Consider the following 26,467-nt stretch of genomic DNA (forward strand, 5'->3'; position numbering starts at 1 on the left):
TGTCTACAATGGCAGCAGGAGTATGCAGTAAGACGCAAGCAGTAAGCTATTGACCAATCACAGTCGATTATTCTTGAATTGTAAAAATCCCATTATGCTGGGTCTACAATACGAGTCGCAAAGTCGTGAGTCGCAAGAATTGACTAATCACATTCGATCATTCTCCTTAAATTCGACTGTGATTGGTCAATTCTTGCGACTCACGACTTTGCGACACGCATTGTAGACTAGGTAAACCCAGCCCCCATAGACGCGGAAACGCCGTGCGGTAAAGTGCGTTGACCAATCAGAAGGCTGCTGCAAGTTGCCCGCGGCAAAATCAAAATTTGTGATTTTGTTTGGTTTGAGCCAATGAAACTGCTACTTTTCTGTAAGAGCTGCAAGTTGATTGGCTTAAATCGAAACTTGGACACAGTTCTTGCATCGTGGACACCGGGCTTTAAAGGACCGTCTACAATAGGTGCAGCTTGAATCGTAAGAAATTGACCAATCACAGTTGAGTGTGAGGAGAAAAGTCGACTGTAATTGGTCAATTTCTCACTGCTCCAAGTTTACTACACCTATTGTAGACGGCCCCTGAAGGTTTTCTGTCGCAAGTTTTCTGTCTCTTATATTTTGTGTCACCCGTCAGACCGTCAAGGCTCTCTTCTCGCCTTTTGTCAAAATAATTAACAGAAAAAATGTCAGCGTGGAGACAGGCGGGATTGAAGTAAGGGAATCAATTATCTCGTCATTGCCTTTTATATTTTACATTTCTTCTCTCATGCATGTGTCAAGTATATAATTATTTTTCATTAGGATTGTTATGTAACCGAATTCTCATATGATGTAGTTAATTAACGATAAAATCTCATTTTAATTCAACATTGATTGTTATTTGTGCACAACAGAATACTTTAAAAGCCGGGTAATATATGCATACGAATCTTCTTTTCCTTTTTTTTTGTTGTAGTTACATCAATTACTCTCAAATCGCAGCTAGGTTAGTCAGGCAAGCTTTAAAAGCTGATCTGAGGATAGAGGCTGCGAAACGTGATGAAGTCAATGTGAAGTTTACTCAATGGAAAGATGGGAAACCCGTCAGTACGTATGACTCCAGATTTATTATTGCAGTCTCAAATTTATGTTAAATGAAGAGGAAATGTAATCGTCGCAGTTTACTACTCTGTCGTCATTTATTTCGTATCAGTTATATCATTATTTCTTTCCTGATAGACTTGTAGATTTCATAGAGTATTTTTTTCTATAGTATTTATTCTTTTATTATGCTTTCGTTACACGTACAATGTATTTTGTTACAGCTGAAAAGATGTGATCGTAATGATCAGTAAGTTGATGTTAGGAATGTGTTTTTAGAGAAATATTTTTTGTGTTAATAGAGTGTCTTTAATATTAATAATTTTTAATGCAGGTGTGACAACTTATTTTAGAAAGCATTTATTTGCCTTTTAATTTAGTCATTGTGTGTGTGTGTGTGTGATACAGTCAGTAGTTCTGCATTATCTTTTAAGATATAATCACATTACAGACTGCAGTCAGTTGCAACCAAATGGTTGAAAAATAGACTCGGAGCTAAATTGTAATGCACAATCTGATCGGAAAACTATGCTTTGATTGACAATGAACCTTAACTCCAACCACAATCGAGCTTGCAATCTATAGTGTGATTACATCTTTACTGCGTTATAAAAGGATTTAACAATTGTTCTCTCATATTATTGTATATACATATATATATTTCATAATTCTAAGCGGTACTTTTAGCATGAAATTGTTGTTATACTTAAATGTAATATTTATCCTTAACGCTATGAATATCAAGTTATAAATGTAACAATGATTAAAATTCCTCTTTAAGGCCAATTAACATTTTTACCTTCATGTGTGTTTATTAACAAGTCTCATCCTCTTTAAAATTTTATAGTATTTATGTGTGATGTCGATAATATATATACAAATATTTTTGTTACAGAAAATGCCTAGATGACAATATCACAGATGGATGCAGAATTCATCCAATATACATTTATAGCCATAAGTATGTATGAGGATCTCTGTCTCTAGATAAAATAAAAACATTCTTCGCACTGTCATTGTTTTTCTTCAATTTAACCTATCGGTGGTTAATTTTTATACCGTCATCTTACAACAGGGCAGTGAGTCTTGCAATGTACTAAAAATATAATGGATTTTTTTTTTTATATGGCAAAATTACTTCTAGCAAGTTATTTGTTTTCGAATGTCAATACTTACTAATGAATTCCGAAACTAGATCATTCTCATTCTCTCCACGCATAGTTCCAGTAATCTCTTCGTTTTCTACCATCGGCAAAAATAATTGTACAAACTCGGCTGTATATGGAGGGGTTATTGATTCTAAGACCTAAAACGTAAATATCCATATCATAGTAAAAGCGATATAATCGATACGGTACTCTATTGAAAGAACAGTATTATAATTTACCTCGGTAACAAAATATCTGATTAAAGATATATCTGTATCTCCACGTTGCCAACATTGCTTGATGTAGCATACAACAGGCACCACGCAGTGTCTGCTTAGCATGTTCACCATTCTGTCGATTAACATCTTCTTCATTTCTAACTACATGGGCAGAAAAATTATTCATATAAAATATTGACAATTGTTTGTTCTTTTAATTGGCGCAATATAAAATATGCTTACTTGTACAAGTATCTCTAATTCGTCTTGTTTGCTTTCAAACAACTGCACGAGTAATCTTAAGACTTTTGGATGCAACAAATAATGGTTAGCCACAACCTCATCCAGTAAAGCGAGATGCACAGGGCAATGCTCCGTGCATAATTTAAAGTATGACGGTTCAGTCACGGTACACTCTACCCACCGTATTACACCCACGCCTACGACAGGAAATCTGTAATAAATAAATTTATTATTAGTAAAAGAAAAAAATTTTTTTACTTGATATAGACAAGATATTAGAAAAAAAATCTTGTACCGCATGCACTGATACAAAGTTTGCAACTCTGCTATTAGCTCAGTCGATCCTTTATTTATGTTACATATATTATGCACTTTCTCAATCGCCTGGATAGTTGTTTTCAAATCGTCCTTATTAATTTTGCGAGTATTGCTTTTCTTAACGGTCGTCTCGCATACACTTGCCGCATAAGCTAGTAAATATATATATTTTGATTTATGTTCAGGATTTATCTTTACACCAGGCTTAAAAAGTGCATCAACCAGTAATTCTGCAAGAAAATACAAAATTGTATTATAACTAATTTTTATTACATATAACCATTTTATATATTGTAACTAATCCAACTAAATGACTTTTGATTTCTCAGTGAACTTCTGATTAGATTCTGGATAGCTTAATAATGCAATAGACGTTTATTAAGGGAAAGACTTGGATTAGATTCTTGGTCCTCCATGTATAATATAAAAAATATTGATTGAGAGAATATTATTTCATTATAAAACAAAAACTAAATCGAAGTAGCTGAATAAATCATGATATTTTGACTCAGTAAGGACAGAAATCCATAGCGGAATAAAGAAAATCTGATTTCTTGTTGTAAATTTTAATAATAGTGTAAATAGCTTTATCAACTTACCCAAAAATTGTGGATTGCGTAACAGTTCGATAGGAGGTGGCTCCGCTGTGGAATAATTTCTAAATAAGACTGTGATGTCAGCGGGATTTAAGGTGTTTCTTGATAGCATAGATGCTAGTGCCTGACATGCCGCAGGACTACTGGCAGCGCCATTCAGAGCCATCGTTATCGGGGTGACGTCGTGTCGATTTTGTTGCGCGCACTTGGTGATCTCTTGGGAAAGTCTTTTCATCATGAAACCACCGCGGGATTCTTGCGCGAGAATTTGCAACAGGACTTGACTGTACACATAGGTGTGTTGGCCATGACACACCATTTTTGCGCACTCCTGTATGCTGGACTGCCAGTTTTCTGTATTCTGAAGAAATCCAGCAATCGCGGTCTTCAACACGCGCGAGAAGACCTCGATTTGCTGAGCCGCTGTCGAAATGCTTGTAATCTCACCTTGGAATCCAGCATCGGATATAAGCTTGATGGTGAAGTTTAACATTAAGCAATCCGGGTACTCCTCCGCAAGTCTATAAATGAGAGATCGCCAAGTGGGATGCTGTATCATTTCGGTTAACCAGGCGGGAGTTTCACCCTCTTCCGTGAAGATCTTGTCCGCCTTCTTGGGATCGAAATTTTTAAGGATCATGCCCTTCAAATTGTTTTCCACCATTGCCTGTACGTCAGTGACATTTACTCCGGCGATGATCAACCATTCCGCAAGTAGGTTTGCCGTCTGCGCGCAAGCTGTGTAATTTTTGGACAACAATTCTATAACTTGTTCAGGATTTCCTCCAGCTTGAAAGTATCTTTTAAGTTGGGCGAAAATGCCAGGCTCCATTATGTAATCGGGCGTTTTGAACTTATCCAGGCATTCGTTCAGGACCTCCTGTGGATTATCGAATGCGTCTTCCCCGCTACAATCGTCGGTGCTTCGATTCATCTCATCTCCCCAACCACTGCGATCATCATCGTAATCGGCCTCCATCTGCACACATTTATATTACCTATATTAATAGCAGTATACATACAATATGAACATTGCATACAGCTTCCTAAAATATGCTGCAAATCATAATAAGTTCAAAGATACCGTTCGTTATTTCCAATAGAAAAAATTCAAAAAATTATATGTATGACAATACAATCATTTTTATCAGTCTTCCTTATAAATAATCAGTGTATAAGTAATCTTTAATGTGAGTAACATAAAGTGCGTTTTCCTACAAGTGACACAAGTGTAGTTTTGTCTTTATTACTCATTGCCAAAAAAGCAAAATAGAGCAATGTTTGTGTCAACTTGTGTCACTCGTTGGAAAACGCACATATTTAACCTAGGAACGGACGCTGGGGTGAAATACACTGCAGCATCAAAAAAATGAAGTCACAGTAATGTGTTATTTCGTTTTTTTAAACATTTTTTTTTATTTTTCCTTACTTTTTACAAAAAATGTTGAGTAAATCTATATACATATTGTCCTCAAATACAAATAAATTACAGAACCACAAAAAATATTCAATACATAATTAACAACGATTTTTAATTGGGGTGTAAAAATCACCCCAGGTGACCACTTATGCAACAAAAAAAATCAGGCGCCCGTCCCGGGTTGAAGGTAATATTATAAAAAAAACAATACAAATACAGGTTAAGAAAGATTGTAATTCACGAAACAAGAAGCACCTCGATAGAAATTCTTAATTTTCAAACGTATCACGATTCTCAAGTAAAGGAAATATTTATCCACAAGGTACTATCGATAAATCGAAGATTATTATTTACAAACCTTTCTCAAATAAGACAAAATTGGACAGAACACTATACGACGCAAATCATACCAGATTAAACTTGACTCTTGACTATACTGCGCTTGACGGCTAGACGACGCTTGACTGGCTTGACTGCGTCGACGCTTCACGACGGCTGTTGACCGTGTTGACGGCTGTCGGCGCTGTCGCAGAACGATGTGAAATAATGCGTAATTCACACGGTCAAAATCTCCCGTTCTCCGGGATCAATTCACGCGAGTCGCAGCGCTTCGGTTTGTCTTTTGTTTTTCTTCAAGGGTTTTAATATTGCGGCAACTTCGGTTCATTGTTCAACTCTTGAGCGCGATTTGTAAAATTTTTCGTAATAAAATTGAGGGTCCGTTCCGTTTCACGCATATGCGCGCATTTATCTATAGCATGCGTAACGTTTACTATAGACAATGCGCGCATCATGCGTGAAACGGAAAGGACCCTAGACCCTAGAGTGAGCATACTAGTTATACTACGGCGAGAGCGGCAGAGAGCGCGCCTCGCGCGGTCACGTCGTCACGTGGTCGGAGCACGCGCGGTTGGGCGCGATTTGAAGGAAGCGCCTACTGGCGCCCCGGTGGCGGTCTTCGGTGATCCGAGCGCGGCCATATTCCCTATTTCCCTCTCGTGGCTCGCTCTCGTTCCGCAGGAGGTATTAGGAAAGGTGGTGCGTGGTTCCGGCGGTGACCGAATTTTTCCCAGGGACGCGATGCTCGCGGCGCGCGCGTGCGTTTCGTAACGGTCGTCGGTCGTCGTGCAACGGCGTAGTGCCAGTGCCTCTGGGAGTTCAGGACGGCTAATCATGCCCAAGGAAGGCGGCGATCCGGCCGGCAGGCGGCCGTCGTCGCGCAACGCGAAGCCCTACGACGCGAACAACGTGAGTAGCCTCGCCACGACGGGCGACCGTCGCGGCGGCGTGTGCGCCGTGATCGAGCCCACGACGACGACGATGACGACGGCGGCGGCGGGCCGCGCGCCCTTCGCGCGCCCCTTCGTGGTCACCAGGGTGGCACGGCGATCGGACCGACGTCGAGCGCCGACTCCTCGCCGCATGGTGTCCCGCATGCCCGCCCTTTCCCCACGACGAGGCCCCCCCACGCGATACCCACGGTGTCACGGTTATGTGAGTGAGCCCGACGATAACCTCAATCTCCTTTTTCCCCCCGTGTGCCTCGCGGGCCGTCGCTGGACGAGTGTCCTCTGTCCTCGGCGCGCCTCCGCACGTCCGTCGCCGCGAGAGACGCGCGTCCGCCCGACGTACTTACCTCGCGTAGGCCTCCGGCTTTGAGGAACGCGAAGTGCGTTCCTCTGCGTCTCTTCTTCTCTCTCTTTCTTCTTTCTTTCTTTCTTTCTTTCTTTTCCTCCTCCTCTTACTCCTCGCGTCCCCCTTGCCTCGCGGAGCATCGCGCGCTTCGCGTAGGTCTTCGCGCGAATCCGCGCGGTTACGTTGCAACCGTTCCCCGAACGCATCCAGACACGGTTCTCGCGCGGACGAAATCCCGACATCATTGAAATCGAAATAAAAAACTCATTGTTTTCTATATTGCGTCATGTTACATAATTTAAATGGTAGCTCGAAAAGTATACTCTCACTTGCAACCTAACCAAATGAACGGTGCAAGCTCGGTGAAACTTACAGCGTTACGTTATTTTTCGTGCAAAATTTGCAAGTGTTCTATCACCATTTGATTCTACTTAAAAGCACTGTTATTATGTTTTAAATCCTACAGGGTTCAAATGCGTTCCCTTATATTTTGACATTGCTCGTAACGTACTTGAACCCAGCGCTAATGGAAACGTAATCGTGCATGGATTATTCTTAGAACGTATTGTCGCTTTCTGCACAATATACGTTTAATGTTACAATATTGATTATTTAGATTTGCGTTAATATATATAATATATTAAGTGTAACACACACACACACATATATATATATATATATATATATATATATATATATATGACATTAATACGCTGTATATTATATAGTTGTGTATTTATATTTTTTACAGTCATTTGTGAGAAAAGTAGCAACCAAGGTGACAGATTTTATACCACAATCATCGTGGATCAGTAAGTGGTTCAATACCTCTCAAGATAATGAGGGTACGTTAGAAGGTAGAGGGAATAGTGAGGAAACGGAACTCGAGGATGATGTGCAGCAGCCTCCAATTAAGCGAGCGCGCATTCGTATGGATGTGACTCATCCACCTGGCACGTTTTCTATAAAAACGAGAGTTAAAACCGCATTGAATACGGTTAAGCCCTCTAAAGAGCAGTATCCCGTTCATAGTGAAATGGTAACTAGACGAATTTTAGCGACGAAACGCTTGGAAATGGATAAACTTATTGGGACTTGCTTGCAGACGGAAGATTTTCTGGAACCTGCAACAGCTGGACCAAGCGGAATAGGCCGTTTAATATCTTTGACTCCTGCAGTATCAGCAGACATTAGGACTGTAACGTCTCACAGGTCTGACTTAAATTCGTTAGCTTCGTCGACTAATAATGGAATAGCAAATGGGATGGATGACAATTCGGAGTCCAGTGAAAGTACCAGTGGATGCAGTTCGCTTATTCCACAGATAAATAGGCACGAAGGCCCATCAAACTTGTTGTATAATTCGACGTTTACCAGTAGAAAGAGACATGTTGATGATAAATTGACATTTAGTAAGTATAAACATATTGCGTTAAAAGTTAATTGCAAATGTGTGATATTAAATTGATTAATTAAATATGCTTAAATTGCTGTGAAGCTCTTTGGTTGAAAATCTATTTTTAAAGAATAATGTGCCAATCCATATATTGTACAAGTGTTATCTTTTTGTTTCAGCTAATCATTTACAATCTCCAAGGTCCTTGTTTCTAGACAGTAATTCTCGCGATACTTTAAGCAGTCGTAGACCGAGTTTTAACGCATCAATTATAACAAACACTGCAGATCGTGCATCTTCGCTATCCTCTCCTTTTTATAGTGGTAATATTACTTTTGGAGGTGCAAATGCAGCAAGTCTTTATAAACGAAGTCGTAATATTTTTAACAATTCAAACGAGGTACGCAATTAATCGAGGGACGATCTGATCCTTCGTGTTTTAAATTACCTGAAACGAAGATCAATTTGTTGATCTGAATTACACTGGTCTATATATTTATTTTAGATACAACTTAAAGTACCAAGGAGGACAAATGTTGAAGTTCAACCTTCTGATATGGAAGTTGATTCATCGGGGATGAGTCAGACCGCCAAAAAGATATTGGAAGCATTAGAACATTTCTCGTCACCTATATCCGACGCGAAGAAAATTCCGTTGAAAAACACGAATAACGCTGTGTCTACGGTAATGAACAGGAAGAGAGCGCGAGAAGAGGTGGCAAGTCCAACCGCTAGAATTGGTTTGCGCCATTTGACGCGTGAATTAACAGTACCAACCGTCCCCGATATATTGAAGTTAAGACGAAGACAAAAATTACAAGATACAACTCTTATGGCTAGAAAAATCGTTTCCGCTCGTAGCGATCCACCGCCTTCTCGACAGGAGTACCAGTTGAGGTACGTTTACCAATTGTAGTTTTGTAAGTTTGCCCAAATTTATTTCGAAAATAAATTAATATTTATCTTTTTTTTTTTTTTTTAGAGCGGAGGATGCCGATAGTGAAAAGTATCGCGGCAAGTTAAAGGGCAAATCTAAAGTAAATCTAGAACAACAAGAAACGGTAGCGCCTGTAAATTTGCCGAACATACCTCTGCCAATTACAACATTACCCAATTTCAATTTTACCCTACCACTTCCTCCTTCATATTCCGCAGGCAAAACTGTGGCAAATAAGGAAAATACTTTTACATTTGCTAGCCCTATTAAGGTGACAGAAGCTGAGAAGAGTTTGCAGTCTGTCGACAATTTCACTTTTAGTAATCCGATCATCGCTGAAGACGGCGCGAATAATACGACTGATCCGAATTCACGTTCAACTACAGAGAACGAATTTACTGTTGATTACGCGATCACATCTATACCGAATTCATTTCCCAATTTTATTTGGGCTGGCTCATCTACAGCGCCCAGATTAAAAGCGAAGGTAAAGAACGGCAAGAATGATTCCGTCGGATCTGCGGTGTCGAAGGAACTGAAATCTGGAAGTGTTATGGATGCATTGTTCCAAAAATCTAACAAAATCGTATCTAATTTAATCGGACAGTTAAACCCGGGATTGGCTTCTGAAACGACACACACTGACAAGACTGCTAGTACATCCGTCGGCTCGGATTCTGATGTTGCAAACACGTATGGTACAGAGTCGTCTTGGGAGTGTAGTGAATGTATGATCAGGAACAACAGTACGGATAAACACTGCACTGCGTGTAAGACTTCTCGGTCCAATCCTAATGAGAAAACTTCGTTGCCCTCAACGTCAACAACAGATACGACAGTCGTGGAACCAAAGCCAGTCGCACAGGATTGCTTCGGTTCTCAATTTAAACTATCTACGAATCAATGGGAATGTGCAGCTTGCTGTGTAAGAAACAAGCAGAGTGATGCCACATGTGTAGCGTGCGCTACACCAAAACCGGGAAGTAGTTCGACGATTCAAAAAACTGTTAAATCTCAAAATTCTGATTTAATGGAGAAGTTTAAACCTGCCGAAGGATCGTGGCAATGCTCCGGTTGCTTACTCAGAAACTCCGCGAACGTTATTACGTGTGTTTGTTGCAATACATCTAAACCTATGACCTCTGTAAAAACAAAATCGAAGAAGACGGATAATGTTACGGAGTCGTCTGCGCAAAAGTTAAATACTAGTACAGAAGTCACGGCAACGCAGAAAACGTCTAATAATTCTGAAATAATGAGCAAATTTAAACCAAGCAAAGATTCCTGGGAATGTTCAGGATGTTTTGTTAGAAATAACAATTCCGTTACCACCTGCCCTTGCTGCAGCACTTCTAAACCTAATTCCACTGGTGGGCCGAGCAAAGCGGAACAGACGTCGAGTAATGGGTTCGGAGACAAATTTAAAAAACCAGAGGGTGCGTGGACTTGCGATTCTTGCTTGGTACAAAATGACGCTAAGCATACGGAATGTGTGGCTTGTCAAGCTTCAAAGCCTGGTACTGTAAAATCAAACGAATCTTCATCGAACACTAACTCTACCTTGCAATTTAAATTTGGCGTATCATCTACCCAACCGGGTGGATTTAAGTTTGGTCTGAATAAGGTCGACGATCAATCTAAACCCGATGCATCTTCTCTAAATGGATTCAAATTTGGTAATCTACAACAGAATAGTGGCATGACACAATTTACGTTTGGTATTCCAAAGGAACAGAACAAAGCTGTAAGTGAAGCATCTAAAACCAATAGTGTCACAACGTCTTCTAGTAGTACAGGATTTCTATTCAATGTAAAAAGTCCTGAAAAACCCGAATCTACCAGTCAGAATCAGGAAACCAAACAAGAAACACTTTTCGGTACGCCGAAAAGTGATGGTTCAACAGCAGCAAGTGAAAAACAGAATACAAGCATTATGTCCAGCGCTCCATCGACCGCTTCTCCTTTCACCTTTGGTGTACAGAAACCAGAATTTACTCAGCCTGCTTCAAATAAGGAAACGCAAAAGACTTCCTTTGTAACCAATGTGACAGAAAGTTCCAAGCCAGCAGCAGCAACAACTGATGCAGCACCAGTCAGCACTAATCCAATGTTATCGTCGTTACTGACCCAAAAAAATACTACGAAGAGTATATTAAACGCAAAACCGGAGTCGACGTTTTCATTCGGGGTACCAAGCGGTATAAGCGCTGCCACTACAACTTCCACGAATGCAACGACTACTTGTCTTCCAACTTTTGCTCAACCTACTTTCACATTTTCCGACACAAAGACGTCATCTCAGTTAGCTACAATACCGTCTTTCGGTCAGGTTCCGATGTCGTCTGCCGCGTGCGTATTATCCACGAGCGGAGGAAGCAAGACAACCGAGACTACTCCGTCAACCAAAGCCGCGAATAATACACCGGTCGCTCCGCTCTTCCCGATCGTCTCGAGTGCCACACCGCTATTCAACGAGTCGAAGGCGACGATAGCATTCGGCACGGACAAACCGTCGTCGTTCGCCGCAACGGGCAGCAAGCTGCCAGTTTTGCCAGGATTTGCCATGCTCGAAAACAAAATTCCAACGTTCGGCGGTAATACCGAGAGTAAACCAGTGATTTTCGGTACGTCGGAAACGAAGTTGCCCGTATTCAATTCACCACCGCCTGCGGCAACTCCTCTACCAACGTTCGACACACTGTCCAACAAGACTACTTCGTCGCCCTTCGGATCGTCTAATGCCTCGGCTTTTGGAAACACTACCACACCCGCTTTCGGAGGTGTTACGACAACACCTACTATATTCTCAACCACGAAGCCGGGCGAGACTAATGCGCCGAACTCGTCGTTGTTCACGTTTGGTTCGGCTTCGTCGCAACAATCGGCAAGCAGCGGATTTAACTTCTCTACGAATGTTAATCCACCACCGCCCGCGTCGTCTGCGAAGCCGCTCTTCACGTTTGGTAGCAGTTCGAGTACACCGTCGAATGTATGCAGTAACAATACATTCGGTGGCGGTACATTTGGAGCTAACTCCGCTCCAACGAACACTGCCAATTTCACGTTCAATCCACCTAAACAAGAAACACCGGCGGCGTTCGGTCAAGGTGCAGTGGCAACTCCGATATTCGGTGCCCCACAGACAAATCCGCAGACTCAAGTAACGTCATCGTTTTCGTCTACACCTTCGTCCAGTACAGGATTCAACTTTGGATCCACAGCTCCAGTTGCTGCGACATCAGGAAGTTTCAACTTTGGAGGAATGGTGAATATATACAAAATTATTGATATATATTTAATACATTGAAAATGCAGATATAATTATTTATTGCCACAGATTTTGTTACGTTTTTTCTTTTTTTCAAATAAATTGTATTGTAATGTTGCAGCCATCTACATCTGCGACACCCGGAGCATTCAACTTTAATTCTCCTGCTTCTGCTCCCGCTTTCGATCCTAATAGTCGGCCTTTGTACAACTTCACCAAAGGAAGTGCACCACCAATATTTACGTAAGTATTCTTGGCTCAAATTTTCTCGCGTTTACGCATTTATACTTTAGGGAATACGTACTAAATAATATATCTTGCTTTATAGTGCTCCACCTCAATCGGCGGCCCCAGCACCACGGAAAATCAAAAAAGCATTTCGAAGATGCGTGCGTTAGAGAGCATATGACAACACGGTTCACGCATACACTCAGGTGCGTCCTTACATCTATCTGTGTATCTGAGTGTGTCTACGTTAAACGTTATATAAAGTGATGTAAAATGAAATTCTGTCATACATCAATCAATTGCAATGTGGTGGTATATACCAAGCATCTTTGTAATATAGTAATCTGAAGCTGACCGAATATGCTTGCGTACAACCACTTGTGTTCTCTCTCTTTCTCTCTCTGCAGGAAATGTAAATTATAAATTATTTAAATTATACAAGTTATAACAAAAATAATATCTTGGAGTTGGCATGAAGCCAGTAAATCGTAATGGCGTTGCATTACTAAGACCTTACCAAAAAAAAAAATTGGACATGATGTATATGTAGCGACATGACGTACTCGAGATAGCGTACATATTTGCCGAAATCGAAAAGTACCTCGATAAAGAAAATTAATGAGCACTTAATGTGTGCAATTGAAGATAAATATTAGTGGGAGTATTGCCACCCGTTCAGGTAAGTATAAGTCAGTCACATCTCGTAGCACGCTTTGTAGAGGAGTCTTTATACGAAACTTATTGGGTTTAGTTTAGAAGCACTACGTGCGCAGGCATCGTAATTTTTTAACTAAGCATTATGTACAGGTCAGCAGTTAAATACCAACTTAAATATCTTTGATGCATTTGATGAATTTTGATGAAAAAAATTTTCAAGTAAAAAAGAAATTTGAAAAAAAATAAAAAATTTTAAATTAGTTAAATCAATTTAATTTTACATGATATTGTTTTATATAATACTTTTATTATCTCATAACATATTACATTTAATTCTTCGAATTTAATGTTTTCCCGAGCATTTTTTTTCGTTTAAAATACAAAATATTAAATGTTAAGTTGTGTTATCTTATTAAAAATTATGAGTAATTTTTATGTTCATGTTAAATGTTAAATTTTCACATTTTCTGTAGTTTATGTTAATCATTTTTTCAAAATTTTACACGATTCTATGTGCAACTAAATTAGTATCTTAGTGATTTATGATGATGCCAGTTTAAAGACGCTTGCAGAATATCGTGACATTACGAGCATTGTGAACTGACTATATATCAATAAAATCCCACTACATACACGTACATAAACATATATACATATATATATGTTTATACATACATATAGATATTAATTATATTTCAATTAGAATTTCATGGGCAACCCTACACAATCTTTGTAGAAGTAGTCCAGGAAAAGTGTAATATACACAAAAATGGCATTCGGATAGTACAAACTGACGATTACTGAACGTTTCCATTGAGTAGTCGAAATTATATATTTTTTTTATATATTGAATGAAATAATCCTATAAGAAAATACTGAATGCCATTTTGATAGGATTATATTGTAATGTTGTGTGTTTTACCATAGAGTGAGTGAAATAAATTTGAAAGAAAGATATGTCGAATGGGAATAAATTATTATGGGGCTTCTAAAGAGTTTCTATCTAACATTTTGGATATAATTCTTGTTTCTTACAAGTTTCTGGTTCTTTTTCGAATTATGTACTAATTTTTATCTATGATTAATATTTGCTTATATATAGTGAAACGTAAACAGAAATTCGATTTTATTTAATTTAAATAATGAGAGGTCTGTTCACTTATATCATTCACTTTAGATATTGTTAAAATAAAATCAAAATAAAGTTTCAAAAATCTCACATTCCGATTATTATAAATAATAAAAAACGCGCGTTAATCTACCAACTTTTTTAAATAAGAAATTTTTTGATATTTTTTATAATACAACGTATTAGAATAATTTTCATAAGTGCAATTCTTAGGATGACAAATTTACACAATTTTGAAATTACTTAAATAGAGATTGTAAACATAAACCATTCTTTTTAGAAGCCCCTACAGCGGAAAGTAGTTAGATGGCGTGTAATAATGATTAATAAATCATTTAAATCATGCACATCTTATTTAAAAACAGGCTAGTTGTGTATAATGTTGGCTTAGACTTGACAGTAGCCAAGAATAACTCGGCACATGACCTATCTTATGCCATAGTAGACACCTAGGTACAAAACATTCTGTTGAACATTGTTGTTTATCCATTGTTATGTAATATTTACATGTAAACATTAAGTTCTGTACATTGTTAAGAGACAAAAATTCAAATGATATAGTTTCTATGTAGACTTGTATTTTTATTGTTTCAAAATACCCTTTGTAGGTACATTTCTCATTTAATGTGTAAACAATGTTGATTAAATACGTAATGACAGTGTATGGGTGATTTTAAGGAAACTCTGTGATGCAGGTATGTGTAAAGTTAATTGAACGTGTACCGATAAATAGTTAATAACTTAAAAATTCACATAGGTGAGATTATTTTAGTTTTTAAGAGCAAACTCCCATACCTAATAATACCTACAAAGGATCTTTTGAACATAATTGAGAAGACTCTGCTTTACACGATTGCAAAACGAAGATAATCTAATTAAATGGTAAAGGGAGGTTGCGCTGAGATATGTCTGTGCTGCTGTCTTACACTGTGAACATTCTCTGTTGAGGCTGTGTCGTCTATTTGTCTATGAATAGACAAATTTCCAAATTAATCAATATATCGAGTATATTGTCTAAAGAGGCAATATCTTTGTATTAAATTTCGTATATGGCCTTACAAATACATAATGAACGTATAACGTAGATGTATTAAACAACTGTAAAGCATATTGGAATTGTTTTGTAGCACTTTATATACTCTCCATTGTAATATGTTTGCATAAATATCTGAAGAGTACTGCATTAAAAATGTTCAACACAATAGATATGTAACATCCCATATCTGATAGAAATTTTCTTTTCGATATCCTTTTCGTAACATTTGATAACAATATTTTAATATCGTACGTAATTATGGACAGTATTATTTGCAGACTTGTAAAACGCATTAGAATCGATGTTCCTTTATACAACATTATTACTTCTTTTTTTTTTATGTGCATCAATAGGGACGCCAATGATGTCTCTGTACTTTTATGTAATATGCCTATGAGCCATGGGGTGTTACAATATGTCAAATATTTTGAGGCCTTATTATAATCTTAGTCCATTGGAAATTTATGCATTGTACTGAATTTTTCTGAATATCTATCAAGAATGCATTAAGCAATTATCTAATAAAGTTCAGAAATGAGGGAGTTTGTTATGAAATAAATCCAATGACTGACTGTAATTACATAAAATAATACATGGGAGAATGTTCACTGTATGCTTCAGGTGCTATGGGGATGCCGTTACATTCTCATGACATGATGTAACATTAGTTAATACGAAAAACGCATTGGTGTTTCTCAACCGATGAATCATAGAACAATTCGAAAGATACTTATTAAAATATGTAATGTGCAAAGTGTAAGAAAAGCCATCTTTATTCGCACAAGCAAAGTCGACGAAATACGCTTATGGTTATTAAAAATGCTTTTTTTTAAATATATATATATATATATATATATATACACATATATATACATATATATATATAATTTCATCGAAAATGTATTATATCTTTTGTATAAGCCAGAATTTCTTCCTTTAAGATGATACATTGAATTTATTGAATGCATTTTAATTTGATGCAGAATATATAGGCATAAGCGACGTCAATAATACTCGCAATAATAACAATAAAAATATATGTAACATATGCGAAATTTTTTGTGGAGCAGAAGCGCAAAGAGCAGTATCGACTCTCCGCAGAGTTAAGGTTCGATTCTTTATCTGTAATGAATAAAGGTGACATATTGCCTTAATGGATAGCATTTGTAATATTTAAGAGCTACTTGGAGCTTGTGTTGAGAAACACCGTATATAGGATACATGAACATTATTACGAGTACTATTCTTAATACTAATCTCCTGTGTTTAGCCATAACGATTATATAATTATGCATTCGGCGTATATAATTATATGATTATACATAAATAATCATATAATTATACGATAACATATATATAGGATATATAAAAAAATACCAAGTAAAATACGATGTTGAATAATTTGGGGGTTATATAGTTTTATTTTATATTTAGAAAAAAGAGGTATAAGAGGGCATTTAGTGACCACCGGTTTGAACTAAAGAATTTTATTATAGCATGTGCACACGCATATATAAATACGTTAAAAGTAACTTTCCTAATGCGTATATATGTAGGGAAAAATCATGAAGTGTGCAGATCCATATCAAAATTCTTTGGGTCAAAAAATAATCTAACATTAGAACATAAATTCAATCGCAATTCCTGTTATTTAGATAAAGTATAATATGTTACGAATATGTTCTTTCATTTTGTTTTAATCTTGTAAGTAGTAGAATCGCTCCTTGACAGTTCCTCAAAGAAATATACAAAATAAGAGATACCTACGGTGAATTATTGTATCACATTCGTGGTTTCTGACATCCTAAATTGTATACATATGTTATATATATACATACATATATGTCGCTCTACAAAACTGTTATATGACAATGTATTTCAAAAGATGAGATGATTTTCAACAGTACGATATGTAAACAATTCTTTTTGGATATTTTTTTCAGTATATTCGTTTAATATATACCCCTTTTTCCATTAACTAGCAGAATTTTCATTCAAATAAATAAGTTATACAGTGAAAAACGGTTCAAAATACCTCATTAAAGAATTCCTTAACAATGTAGTTCTTTAAATAACGATTACAATTCGCGATCCTATCGACTATTTCACTATTTCATATACAGTACTACGTTTATTAAACGCCTAGGATTATGGGTACAACGTAACAAAATCTTATTTGTGTGCTTCTTCATTTGACATAGTATAGGGGATTACGAATAAAGTAAAACGAGTTATCTGTAATTATAATATAAAAAATGCGTATTTTTATTTTAGATCCATAGTTTCGATACAATAATGTTCTTATTAACTCAAAAAGTTTGCCATGCATAAAATTATATCGTTCGTAAATAATACTCACTCTGATTCTGCTATTTACACATTAGAAATTAAATGGTGGCCATTTGTTATTCTAAAGATTTCGTCATTGCTATACTTTTTAATTACACGATGTAAATAGGGGAGCATGTATAATAATATATCAATACTTGCTCAGCGATGATACATTATACAAATGTCAAAAAAATCCTGTAATAAAAATGATTGGAGATCGAACACAAATCTGAATATAAAGTATATAATTCCCCGTCTCATATTTGATGTAAATGTATTTAATATAAGTTCTCTAAAAGCGATTCTCTCCCTCTGTTAACGAAAAATTCAGGAGATTAGGTAAGTGAGACTATGGCTGATAAAGAACTGTATTAAAAACTTGTGGCACGAATTTTATTCCGAGATTTACAACAAAAATGTTTCAACTAGTTAAAATGCCGCTTAATCTTGGGATATGAAACATTTACACGTATAACATAGGTAAATACAAGACGATGTGGACAATTCAGATATACAATTCAGTAGCTTGCATTGAACTGATAAAATTGATTCGTTTTTTTTTTTCTAATCATTTAGTGTTGTGTTTGCGACTTGGATAGGCCTGCTGTGCTTCTCAGAGAGGTGGATTCACTAATAAATTCATTAATTAGTTATTAAGACTCGTTGGCTGATAAATGGAACAGCCGATCCTCTCTGAGCAGCCCATGTTCATTCGCTATATATCACTTCTATTACGATATTATAATTTAGGTACAATCTTAATTATTCAATATTAATGAGAATATTTTTTAATAATCATGTTTTATTTTGCTTGAATTAATTATAGATTGTAATCATAATTATTTTATAAAGATTCTTACACTAAGAATCGTCAGACATGAAGGAATTTTGGGATTTTAACTCCTCCAGTGTTTGAATTTGTTGACGGAGGAATAATATCCTAAAATAGCAAGCAAACAAACGAGATAATAAAAATTTAAGAATAATTGTTTTATGGCATTAAATGTGCTATAACATGTGATACTTACCTTTGTTCCTGTAACGTTGCCTGGATTTCTGTCAGCCTCACTATCGATCGTGCCGTCTTTAATTCTGCGGACACTCTCGTACACTGCAAACTGCCCATTGTATGTGCTTCCTCACTAAGTTTCTGTGCCTGCACATAAATATCATAAAAATTTAAGAAATCATCTAATAACAGTAGGGACTATTATCTAAAAAATACAGAATTCTCACCTGTTTTTCGAGAATATCAGCAGGAAAAGCACGCACATGCTGCGTCAAGTCTTCTCGGTAATGATTAGCGAGAGATGGTGTTAAAGAAGGTGTTAAAGGAGGCTGCACTCTTGACAATGCCTGTAAACCTCCTGTATTACTCAAATTTCCAAGGGAGCCTAATGTACTGAGACTTTGCAAGGAGCTTAGACCTTGTACTCCGGAATTCGTTCCCCCAGGACTCGTCACTATTGAAATGAGGACAATACATATAATAAAATAATAAAAAGAAATGTTCAAAAATAATGCAAACAATATTAAAAGATATTCAATAATCTGAGATAATTTATTTTGACATATTGTGTTTCAGGAGTTAGATAATTTTTTCATCAACAGATTAGTTTGTTATATTATAGTATATTTTAGTTATGCTAAGATATATTTTTATAATTTTAATACTTTTACAATCTGCGCTCGTAAATTAATAAAACTAAAGATTACTTTACCACTTAGCTTAAGTAAACTACTTTACTTAAATTTTATTTTACCAAACAGCTGTTTTTTAAATTCAGCTTGTTTTTTAGTATTATAAATCAAATGGAAACTAAATGTATCACAAATAAATTTTATAGTAAGAATCTATAACAGTGACAGTTTATAGCTGACATAAGAATGTAAGCACATTTATTTGAACTAAATTAACTATGTGATGGAAAATGATTTATATGTTATAAAAGAATACATTAAACATAAGAGCAAACAGTTATTTATTTGTAAAATAAGCATTCTCAAGCTTTATATAACAACAAATGGAAGACTTACACTTTCGCGCGTCGATACAATCTTGGGTTTCTGAATGTGTCGGAGTAGGTGGACCCTCGCTGGTAATATTGCCACTTGTATCAACTTTTAGTGGAACCATCACATCACTTCCAGTATTAGTTCGATCCCCACTAATAGACTGCTGCAATAAAAGACAAGCATATAACACTATGAGCACTATTCGCAATGTTTTAACACAAAAAGAGAAAACAGCTAATTAATCATCGTCTAAAAATCACCAAATATGCTTTCGATTACATATATTAACAAAATAGCAAAAAAATCATCATTGTGTTAATGGCTAAGTATTAATAATGGAATATGGAATTTTCACGATTATACTCAAAGAATATCGTCAAATAATAATTTAACTTGGCAAATTGATAATAAAATCTTACATTTTGCATAATTTTAATTGAATTTTATATTTTAACAGAAATAACTTATTTAAAATATTTTCTTACTTGTCGGGATAGCAAGATAGCTGTTTGAATTGTCTGTAATGCCTTCTGTGGTGTGATGTCAGGTTGTTCTTTGTTGCCCGTAATTTGCGACAGTAGTCTTGGGAGATTTGCCAGTGACACCGGTGGTCCCGGAGCGTTACTGCTTCCCTGTTGTTGCGTAGGGGAACTAAGTTTTCCAGTTGCCTGCGGTGTCGTTGACGATGGATGTGATGTTAACCGAGGTAACGCTAATGAGGGGACAAAGATATCAGAAATTTACAAAGGTCGATGCATGTAAAAATGTTATAAATTAATATTAAAAGCAAGTTAAATCAGGTTCTACAAATTTCATTGTAAAAAATCAACTTTGCAAAAACGATTATTACAATTTTTCAAAAATAATGTTTCATGTATGACAAAATTATCGTAACTCATTAAATGTCATTTAAAAAATTTAAATCTAATAGTTTCTAATTGAAACTTTTCTCTTCTAAAATTAATACTTTAAAAGAAATATGTTACGTTTCTGTATATGCTTCATCTTGCGTATGACAAGCAAAGGGAAAACGTACCAGCGGCCAGGAGAACAGGGCCTTGTGGCAGTGGATCGTGAGCGCAGGACGATGTCAAAGGTTCCGAAGTGGGTGTAGAATCACCTGGCGAAATATCCATATCTTGAGTTTGGCGTTCTACGCTAACTTCTTCTCTACATTCTCTAGATTCTCTTTCTCGTTCTCGTTCACGTTCTCGTTCTCGTTCTCTTTCCCGTTCCTTTTCTCGCTCCCTCTCCCTTGCGGAAACATCATCTCTGCTACTGCCACCACCGCTCGCACTACATAAGCTCCAATATTCTCGTTTGTCAGACTGTCGCGACGATTTACCATCTCGCATACTGCTACTGCTATTTGATCGCGAGTTGGAATGTTTATCATGACCTGCCCAGAAAAATTTCAAATTTGGTAAAGTCTTATATATTTCAAATAAGAAAAAAAGTTGTTTTTTTTCCAATATCAAAAGATATTATTAATTATATATGTAATATGTAATTTTTAATATAATAGTACACAAACGCAATATGCATTTTCTTGCTATTTTAGTTAATAAACAGAATAAGATAAGCTGCAGGATATGTCAAGTTTCAAGATAGAAAAAATTATATATATAAACAAATGCATTTCATTTGTCAGTTGTTCATAGAGACTTTTCTGTAACGTAAATGTCTGTAAATAACTATAAATATATAAACTAAACTATAAATACTATAAATCAGAAAAGCCAAATTTGTTAATTCATATTTTTTTTACCCGACAAGAATTTGTTTTATTTCATCATCCTTTTTTCATTCATTATATCAAGAGATACGGTAATGTCTCGCGCCAAGTACACGCACAGCGCGAGACCACCCCATATGTATCTTTACGCGAGTCTAATATCTTACATCGTATTTAATAATCATGAAAATTTATTGTTAGACGTACTTGACCTAGAGGAATAGTCACTAGATTGGCGTTGACGATTATCTGTCCGACTGATCCACTCCCGTGGTTTTTCCCATTGAGAAACTTCCGTCTTGCAGTTGTAGTAATACTTCTTTCCTGACGAACTCATGTGTTCTGACCAATCGCCAAATCTGGCTGTCCGTTCCGTTGCACCTCCTCGCTCATCACCACGTTTATCCTAAACAGACTGTTCTAAAATTTCCGGAAACGATTGAATAGATGGGGAATATTTTCATTAATTCCAAGACTTGGTCGAAAAGTTGAAGTTATATTCGCCCATTTTCTTGAGGCTATTAAGATATTCAGTTACATACACATGTAGTTATTTAAAATTACAAATGTACAGAAACTTTCAGGATATATATAATGTTAATATATAATGTTCTGATCAATTAAAGTTCATAAATGTTAAATGTTAATTAAATGTGCTAATTTTGTTACTTGAATGAATGAATGTATAATGATTGAATGATATTATTTTATGTTTTACTTAGAATTTTGACTTTATAGCCAATAGCTGCTGATTCCAGTGAATGTAATTATAATACACTGACCTGACAGGAATTGTGTGATGGTTTTCTCTGCGATGAAGATTCTCTTGATGAATTTGATGATAATTTTAAGGGATGTAAGATCTATAGAGATGTGAACAAATGTTATTATCATTATTATTATTATTGTACACATCCAAAAAAGTATATGCAATCTAAAAAAAAGACATGCAATGCATATTAAATGCCTTTTTCAGTAAATTTGTAAATTAGTCGGACTGTAACTATTAAAAAAAATTATCTGACAGTTCACTTGCACGTTGAAATTTGTTTTTAATAAAACCAAACTTATCACATAACTGCACATGCCTAAAAGAAATAGATATCTATTTTATATAATACTTGCAATTTATATTAAAAATATTTGAAATCTTCCCTAAATGGGAAATTTATAAGTTACTCTGCTTGTTCTAGTTCAATACATTTTACTTTAATACAACTTAAAAACAATACAATAAATAATAATAATAACATTTATGATTTCATGCATATCGTATATATGTAATAAGGGACAAATTTATATTTGATAAATAAAGATTCGTTATATACATGATAATGAACATTTAGAACTCTCTGAAAGATCATAACACATATAATTGACATAATCATATTCTTTTCATTATATTCAACAATCATTAAATTAGATATTAATGTTGAAAAGATACTCACCTCCCCACTACTCCTATCGTGGTTGGTCCTGTGTTCCGAATCCCTGCTCTCACGGCTTCTCTTGTCTTTTAGGGATCGTGCACAATCTACACATATGCAAGCAAGCATGTTACAGCTGAAAATGTTAAGAGACAATTCTGTTTTTATACTGAAGAAAGGAGAAGGAGATGAGAATCTAGATAAATAAAAGGACAGAATCGTATTACTTCTCTCACAGGCATTACCCATACGTTATACGTAACAATTTATAGATTAGGCTCAATAATGTTCACAGATATATGCTTCTCCTATCGGGCAATTGTCAAAATATAAAAGTTTGCTCTCTCTCTCTCTCTCTATGCAGAATGGGGAAAACGACAAACAAGAATTATTTACCGGAATACTTGTCCCTAGAGGAGGATAGTTTATAGTCTCTATTTTCTCTCTCCTTCTTGTAAAGAGGCTTGGATGTGTAATTCCGAGGGCTGTCCCGGTCCGTCCCCATGCCCATTCCCAAGCTGCCAGCTGGACTGTAAGAGTTACCATTTGGAGAGTCGCGCATACGTCCCTCGTAGCGATTGTCCGACGACGTGGTCGAGGAGGAATAGCCACCCTTAGAACTGCTGTACTTTGCGTTCTACAATCAGATCGTTAGCGATGTGTTTGTGCGTGTGTGCGTGACTCCACGAGAGATTGATATAAATAAATCAGATACATCAAGATTGCTTACTTTTCTCATTCTGAATATATAAGATCGTTATTAAAAATGTTATTAAATATTATAGGCTCGATAACCCGCTTGAGAATAACAGACTGTCTTGATCTAGTGGCCGTCTGCAAAAATGCACGTGTGAGAGCTGTATATATTGACTTGAATTGTCTCTAATGACATAGAAGGGAATTCAAAGGAGCTGTAAAATATCGAATATTGAAACAACGTTACGGTAAAAATGACTGTACAATTCTGTAAAAATCTCAGATTTCTCTATAGAATCGTCAGTGATCTTTCAGAAACACTAATCGTTCTTACCGTAACAATTTCTCGTGCCAATTATGTGCATATATCTATTTTTAAATTTAAGACAAATTCTTGTCGCTCATCTGAACATTCTTCAGTCCAGTAAATACTTTATAACACGAATAACATTTCTCAATATTGTACCGCAAAGACAGACATGTTATGGTATATCCCAAATTTTCCCAAGTACAAAAAAAAAAAAAAAACCTATCAAGCTACTCATCACATTTACAGTTATTTTCGACGGAATACAGAACGAGGTGACGCAAAAGGCGTAGAAACACGAAGAGGAAACGGGAATGAGGTCCTTACCGAGGGGTAGGATCCCAAATATTCTCGAGTACTACCTGCTAGAATAAATTATTGATTTTCTGAAAAGTGAGGTTATGTTTACAAAACCCCCCCAGCAGGAAGTAATTTCGTATCGCGACGCGAAAATCGGGCGGTACCGCGATTAATTGCCGTTCCGCTCATCTCGCGTCGACCGCGATTTGAGCACGGAACGTGTACATTTAATCGTTAATACCGCCCCCGGGGTAAACGATGGCTTTAAGAGAGAACAAACGTCACAGTCAATCAATGAGAGACACGGGGACAAACTCTCTTAAGGACAACTCAAGCTAATTACGGTTACAAACACAGATTGATCTGGCAAAGTACCTCGATTATTCGCATCGCGACGACGCGTCTAACGGACGGAACGTGCAAAGCATCATCAATGAACGAAATGTCACTTGTCAAAGCTGGGGATTCTTTTCGCTCGATCGAGGCTCGTCAAAGGCACCTTTACAAACGCGGCGGGCCAAGTCTTCCAGCGTAATAATACAGCGAATTACCGACGATTGAGCCAATCGCAATCGTCCGACGACGACGTTGGCGCGCCTCTCGACCTGGACGAGATTCCGAGTCCACCTTATGCCCGCGCGTCGACTGGGAGGGAAAAAAAAATCGGAGCGCGCGAAGGAACGCGATAATGACGACGACAAAGACGGGCCCGTGGGGGAGCGAGCGATCGTCCGGATGCCGTCGAACGCGCATTATCGATTCCCGGGGCGATTCGCGACCGCGAGAGGTTCTGTCGAGTGAGGCAAAAAAAAAAAAAAGAAAAAAAAGCGACGGCGCCCAGCCGAGAAACCGAATACGAACTTTGGAGCTTGTCCGCGCGGATGAGTGCTGTCACCGCGGGGTCCCGTGTCCTCCGCGCAAGAACCGGAGCGATCTCATCTCCCTTTCTCTCTCTCTCCGTCCTCCTTCCCCGTCCTCGGACGTGTCGCGCGGGCAACGACGCGGAACCGCGGGCGAAAATAATGCTGCTCGAAGTAAAGGCGAAGACGAAGACGAAGGCGATGCCGATGGCGATGGCGAGAGCCAGACGACGTGAGGCTGCGAGAAACTATCACACGCACACACACACCCCTCCCCCTTGCCCCTAACCCTCTCCGTATCCTAGATCCACCAATCGTCTCGATGGTGCGGTAGATATTTACCTGATAGGGATGGGCCTGGTGCTTTTCGAAGTACCTGGAATCATAAGACAACGGGCCGTGAGTGAGAGAGGTCGTCGCGCGGTGTCCGCCGCCGCCGCCGCCGTCGCGGTCGTTTCCACGGGGAACTGCGCCCGAGCGGATCCCCATCGTGGAAAGCTGGTCGTGCCGCGGGACGTCGCGCGGCGGGTTTTGTGGCAGTGAGTGCTTGCGATGCGTGTGTACGGTCGAGCGGGTCGTACGGACGAATGGACGGATGTCGGGTGACGAGAGGTGAGAGGCGAGAGCTGGTTGCGGAAAGAGAAAGAGAGAGAGCGAGAGAGAGAGAGAGAGACGGGTAGCGAGAGGGAAAGAGGGAGAGAGGGAGACGGAGAGACAGAGAGAGATTGGCCGTGTGCCGTGTGTCAGTATCGGGTATTTGACGGTAGAGCCCTACCCATCGCTGATCCTTTGCGGTTTCCTCGCATGCATTACCATCAATGCCAGTGTCTGTGGGAAATTCGCGGCCTCGGATGTTCCCTTTTCGGTCGGTTCAGTGTCATAAAAACAACATTAACGCTTATTTAGCAGTTAACTTTCTTTCTACCCGGACGCCATGTCACATACGTGCTCGGCCGCTGCCGGGCGACTCGTACGAAGCGCTCGTGCGACGGCGTGCGCGCGGCCCGCTGGTGGGGGAGCTCCGGTCACGTCCAGGGACGTGATGGGGCACGAAGGTGCGCGGCGGATGCTGTTTAATTCCATAAATGTGTACATATATATTTATATGTACGTAGGTACGTGGTACATAGGTATGTGTGTCGCGGCACTGTACCAAATCGTCAATCGCTCTCGGCGAACGCCAATTCGTTTTGCGAACGCTACACAGGCGTCGAGACACGACGTGCCCGAGAGTCCTACGTGTAGCGATGACATATACGCGACGATTCCCGTCGGTCCGTAATCTCGATGGGAAACGCGCGTCCCCCCGCGGGATTCGTGCGATCAACGCGAGAGCCGCGCGAGTTTAATCTCGTCGAACCGTCGATCTCCCGCGGACATCGTTCCGGGGTACCGGCATTGCTTGGGCAGAATTAAATTTTGGGAGTAGCCTCTGTAATATCCGCACGCACCCTCGGCACCTCTACCGTCGCTGCAGTTACGTACAACG

The 26,467-nt window shown here is 37.9% G+C and overlaps 4 protein-coding genes across 17 annotated transcripts in view; 2 read left to right on the forward strand and 2 right to left on the reverse strand.

Moving 5' to 3' along the window:
* The first annotated feature begins 549 nt into the window (after window positions 1-549).
* On the forward strand, window positions 550-2,093 carry LOC143896538 (protein stunted). Of its 2 annotated transcripts, XM_077404471.1 has the most exons (4): window positions 550-709; window positions 953-1,083; window positions 1,302-1,327; window positions 1,973-2,093. In XM_077404471.1, the coding sequence occupies exons 1-3, from the start codon at window positions 681-683 to the stop codon at window positions 1,313-1,315; spliced, it is 174 nt and encodes a 57-aa protein (XP_077260597.1). In that variant the 5' UTR covers window positions 550-680; the 3' UTR covers window positions 1,316-1,327; window positions 1,973-2,093. The 2 variants fall into 2 exon arrangements, with proteins under 2 accessions (XP_077260597.1, XP_077260598.1); XM_077404472.1 differs by lacking the exon at window positions 1,302-1,327.
* Window positions 1,291-6,831, reverse strand: Th1 (negative elongation factor complex member TH1). Of its 3 annotated transcripts, none has more exons than XM_077404457.1 (7): window positions 6,657-6,831; window positions 3,604-4,579; window positions 2,982-3,234; window positions 2,687-2,897; window positions 2,465-2,605; window positions 2,254-2,383; window positions 1,291-2,173 (listed from the first exon to the last, which is right to left on the reverse strand). In XM_077404457.1, exons 2-7 carry the CDS (start codon window positions 4,577-4,579, stop codon window positions 2,139-2,141), a joined length of 1,746 nt encoding a protein of 581 aa, XP_077260583.1. In that variant the 5' UTR covers window positions 6,657-6,831; the 3' UTR covers window positions 1,291-2,138. The 3 variants fall into 3 exon arrangements, with proteins under 3 accessions (XP_077260583.1, XP_077260582.1, XP_077260580.1); XM_077404456.1 differs by lacking the exon at window positions 6,657-6,831 and adding an exon at window positions 5,431-5,836; XM_077404454.1 differs by lacking the exon at window positions 6,657-6,831 and adding an exon at window positions 5,379-5,836.
* LOC143896531 (uncharacterized) lies at window positions 5,956-12,917 on the forward strand. 2 transcript variants are annotated; one of them, XM_077404439.1, is made up of 8 exons: window positions 5,956-6,268; window positions 7,407-7,694; window positions 7,761-8,067; window positions 8,231-8,451; window positions 8,557-8,948; window positions 9,034-12,253; window positions 12,378-12,499; window positions 12,585-12,917. In XM_077404439.1, exons 1-8 carry the CDS (start codon window positions 6,194-6,196, stop codon window positions 12,652-12,654), a joined length of 4,695 nt encoding a protein of 1,564 aa, XP_077260565.1. In that variant the 5' UTR covers window positions 5,956-6,193; the 3' UTR covers window positions 12,655-12,917. The 2 variants fall into 2 exon arrangements, with proteins under 2 accessions (XP_077260565.1, XP_077260564.1); XM_077404438.1 differs by lacking the exon at window positions 5,956-6,268 and adding an exon at window positions 6,332-6,514.
* A 4,627-nt stretch (window positions 12,918-17,544) lies between these two features.
* Wcy (WW domain-containing adapter protein with coiled-coil wacky) overlaps window positions 17,545-26,467 on the reverse strand; it is a 51,638-nt gene continuing 42,715 nt past the window's right edge. Inside the window, exons 1-12 of one of the 10 annotated variants that reach the window (XM_077404444.1) lie at window positions 25,754-26,426; window positions 25,321-25,354; window positions 23,212-23,452; window positions 22,837-22,922; window positions 22,171-22,251; window positions 21,596-21,794; window positions 20,690-21,052; window positions 20,139-20,365; window positions 19,675-19,816; window positions 18,874-19,100; window positions 18,666-18,793; window positions 17,545-18,577 (exon numbers count right to left, since the gene is read on the reverse strand). In XM_077404444.1, coding sequence (XP_077260570.1) covers window positions 18,499-18,577; window positions 18,666-18,793; window positions 18,874-19,100; window positions 19,675-19,816; window positions 20,139-20,365; window positions 20,690-21,052; window positions 21,596-21,794; window positions 22,171-22,251; window positions 22,837-22,922; window positions 23,212-23,452; window positions 25,321-25,354; window positions 25,754-25,794 — 1,848 coding nt within the window. In that variant the 5' untranslated portion in view covers window positions 25,795-26,426 and the 3' untranslated portion in view covers window positions 17,545-18,498. Of the gene's footprint in view, window positions 18,578-18,665; window positions 18,794-18,873; window positions 19,101-19,674; window positions 19,817-20,138; window positions 20,366-20,689; window positions 21,053-21,595; window positions 21,795-22,170; window positions 22,252-22,836; window positions 22,952-23,211; window positions 23,453-23,545; window positions 23,650-24,145; window positions 24,444-24,493; window positions 24,650-24,979; window positions 25,246-25,320; window positions 25,564-25,753; window positions 26,427-26,467 lie in introns of those variants that run through there. The other 9 variants (XM_077404447.1, XM_077404448.1, XM_077404443.1 and 6 more) reach the window with 9 other exon arrangements.

This window comes from Temnothorax americanus, unplaced genomic scaffold (genome assembly GCF_048541705.1).
Source record: "Temnothorax americanus isolate GAGA-0224 unplaced genomic scaffold, ASM4854170v1 Scaffold19, whole genome shotgun sequence".
In the NCBI taxonomy this organism is placed as follows: Eukaryota; Metazoa; Arthropoda; class Insecta; order Hymenoptera; family Formicidae; genus Temnothorax; species Temnothorax americanus.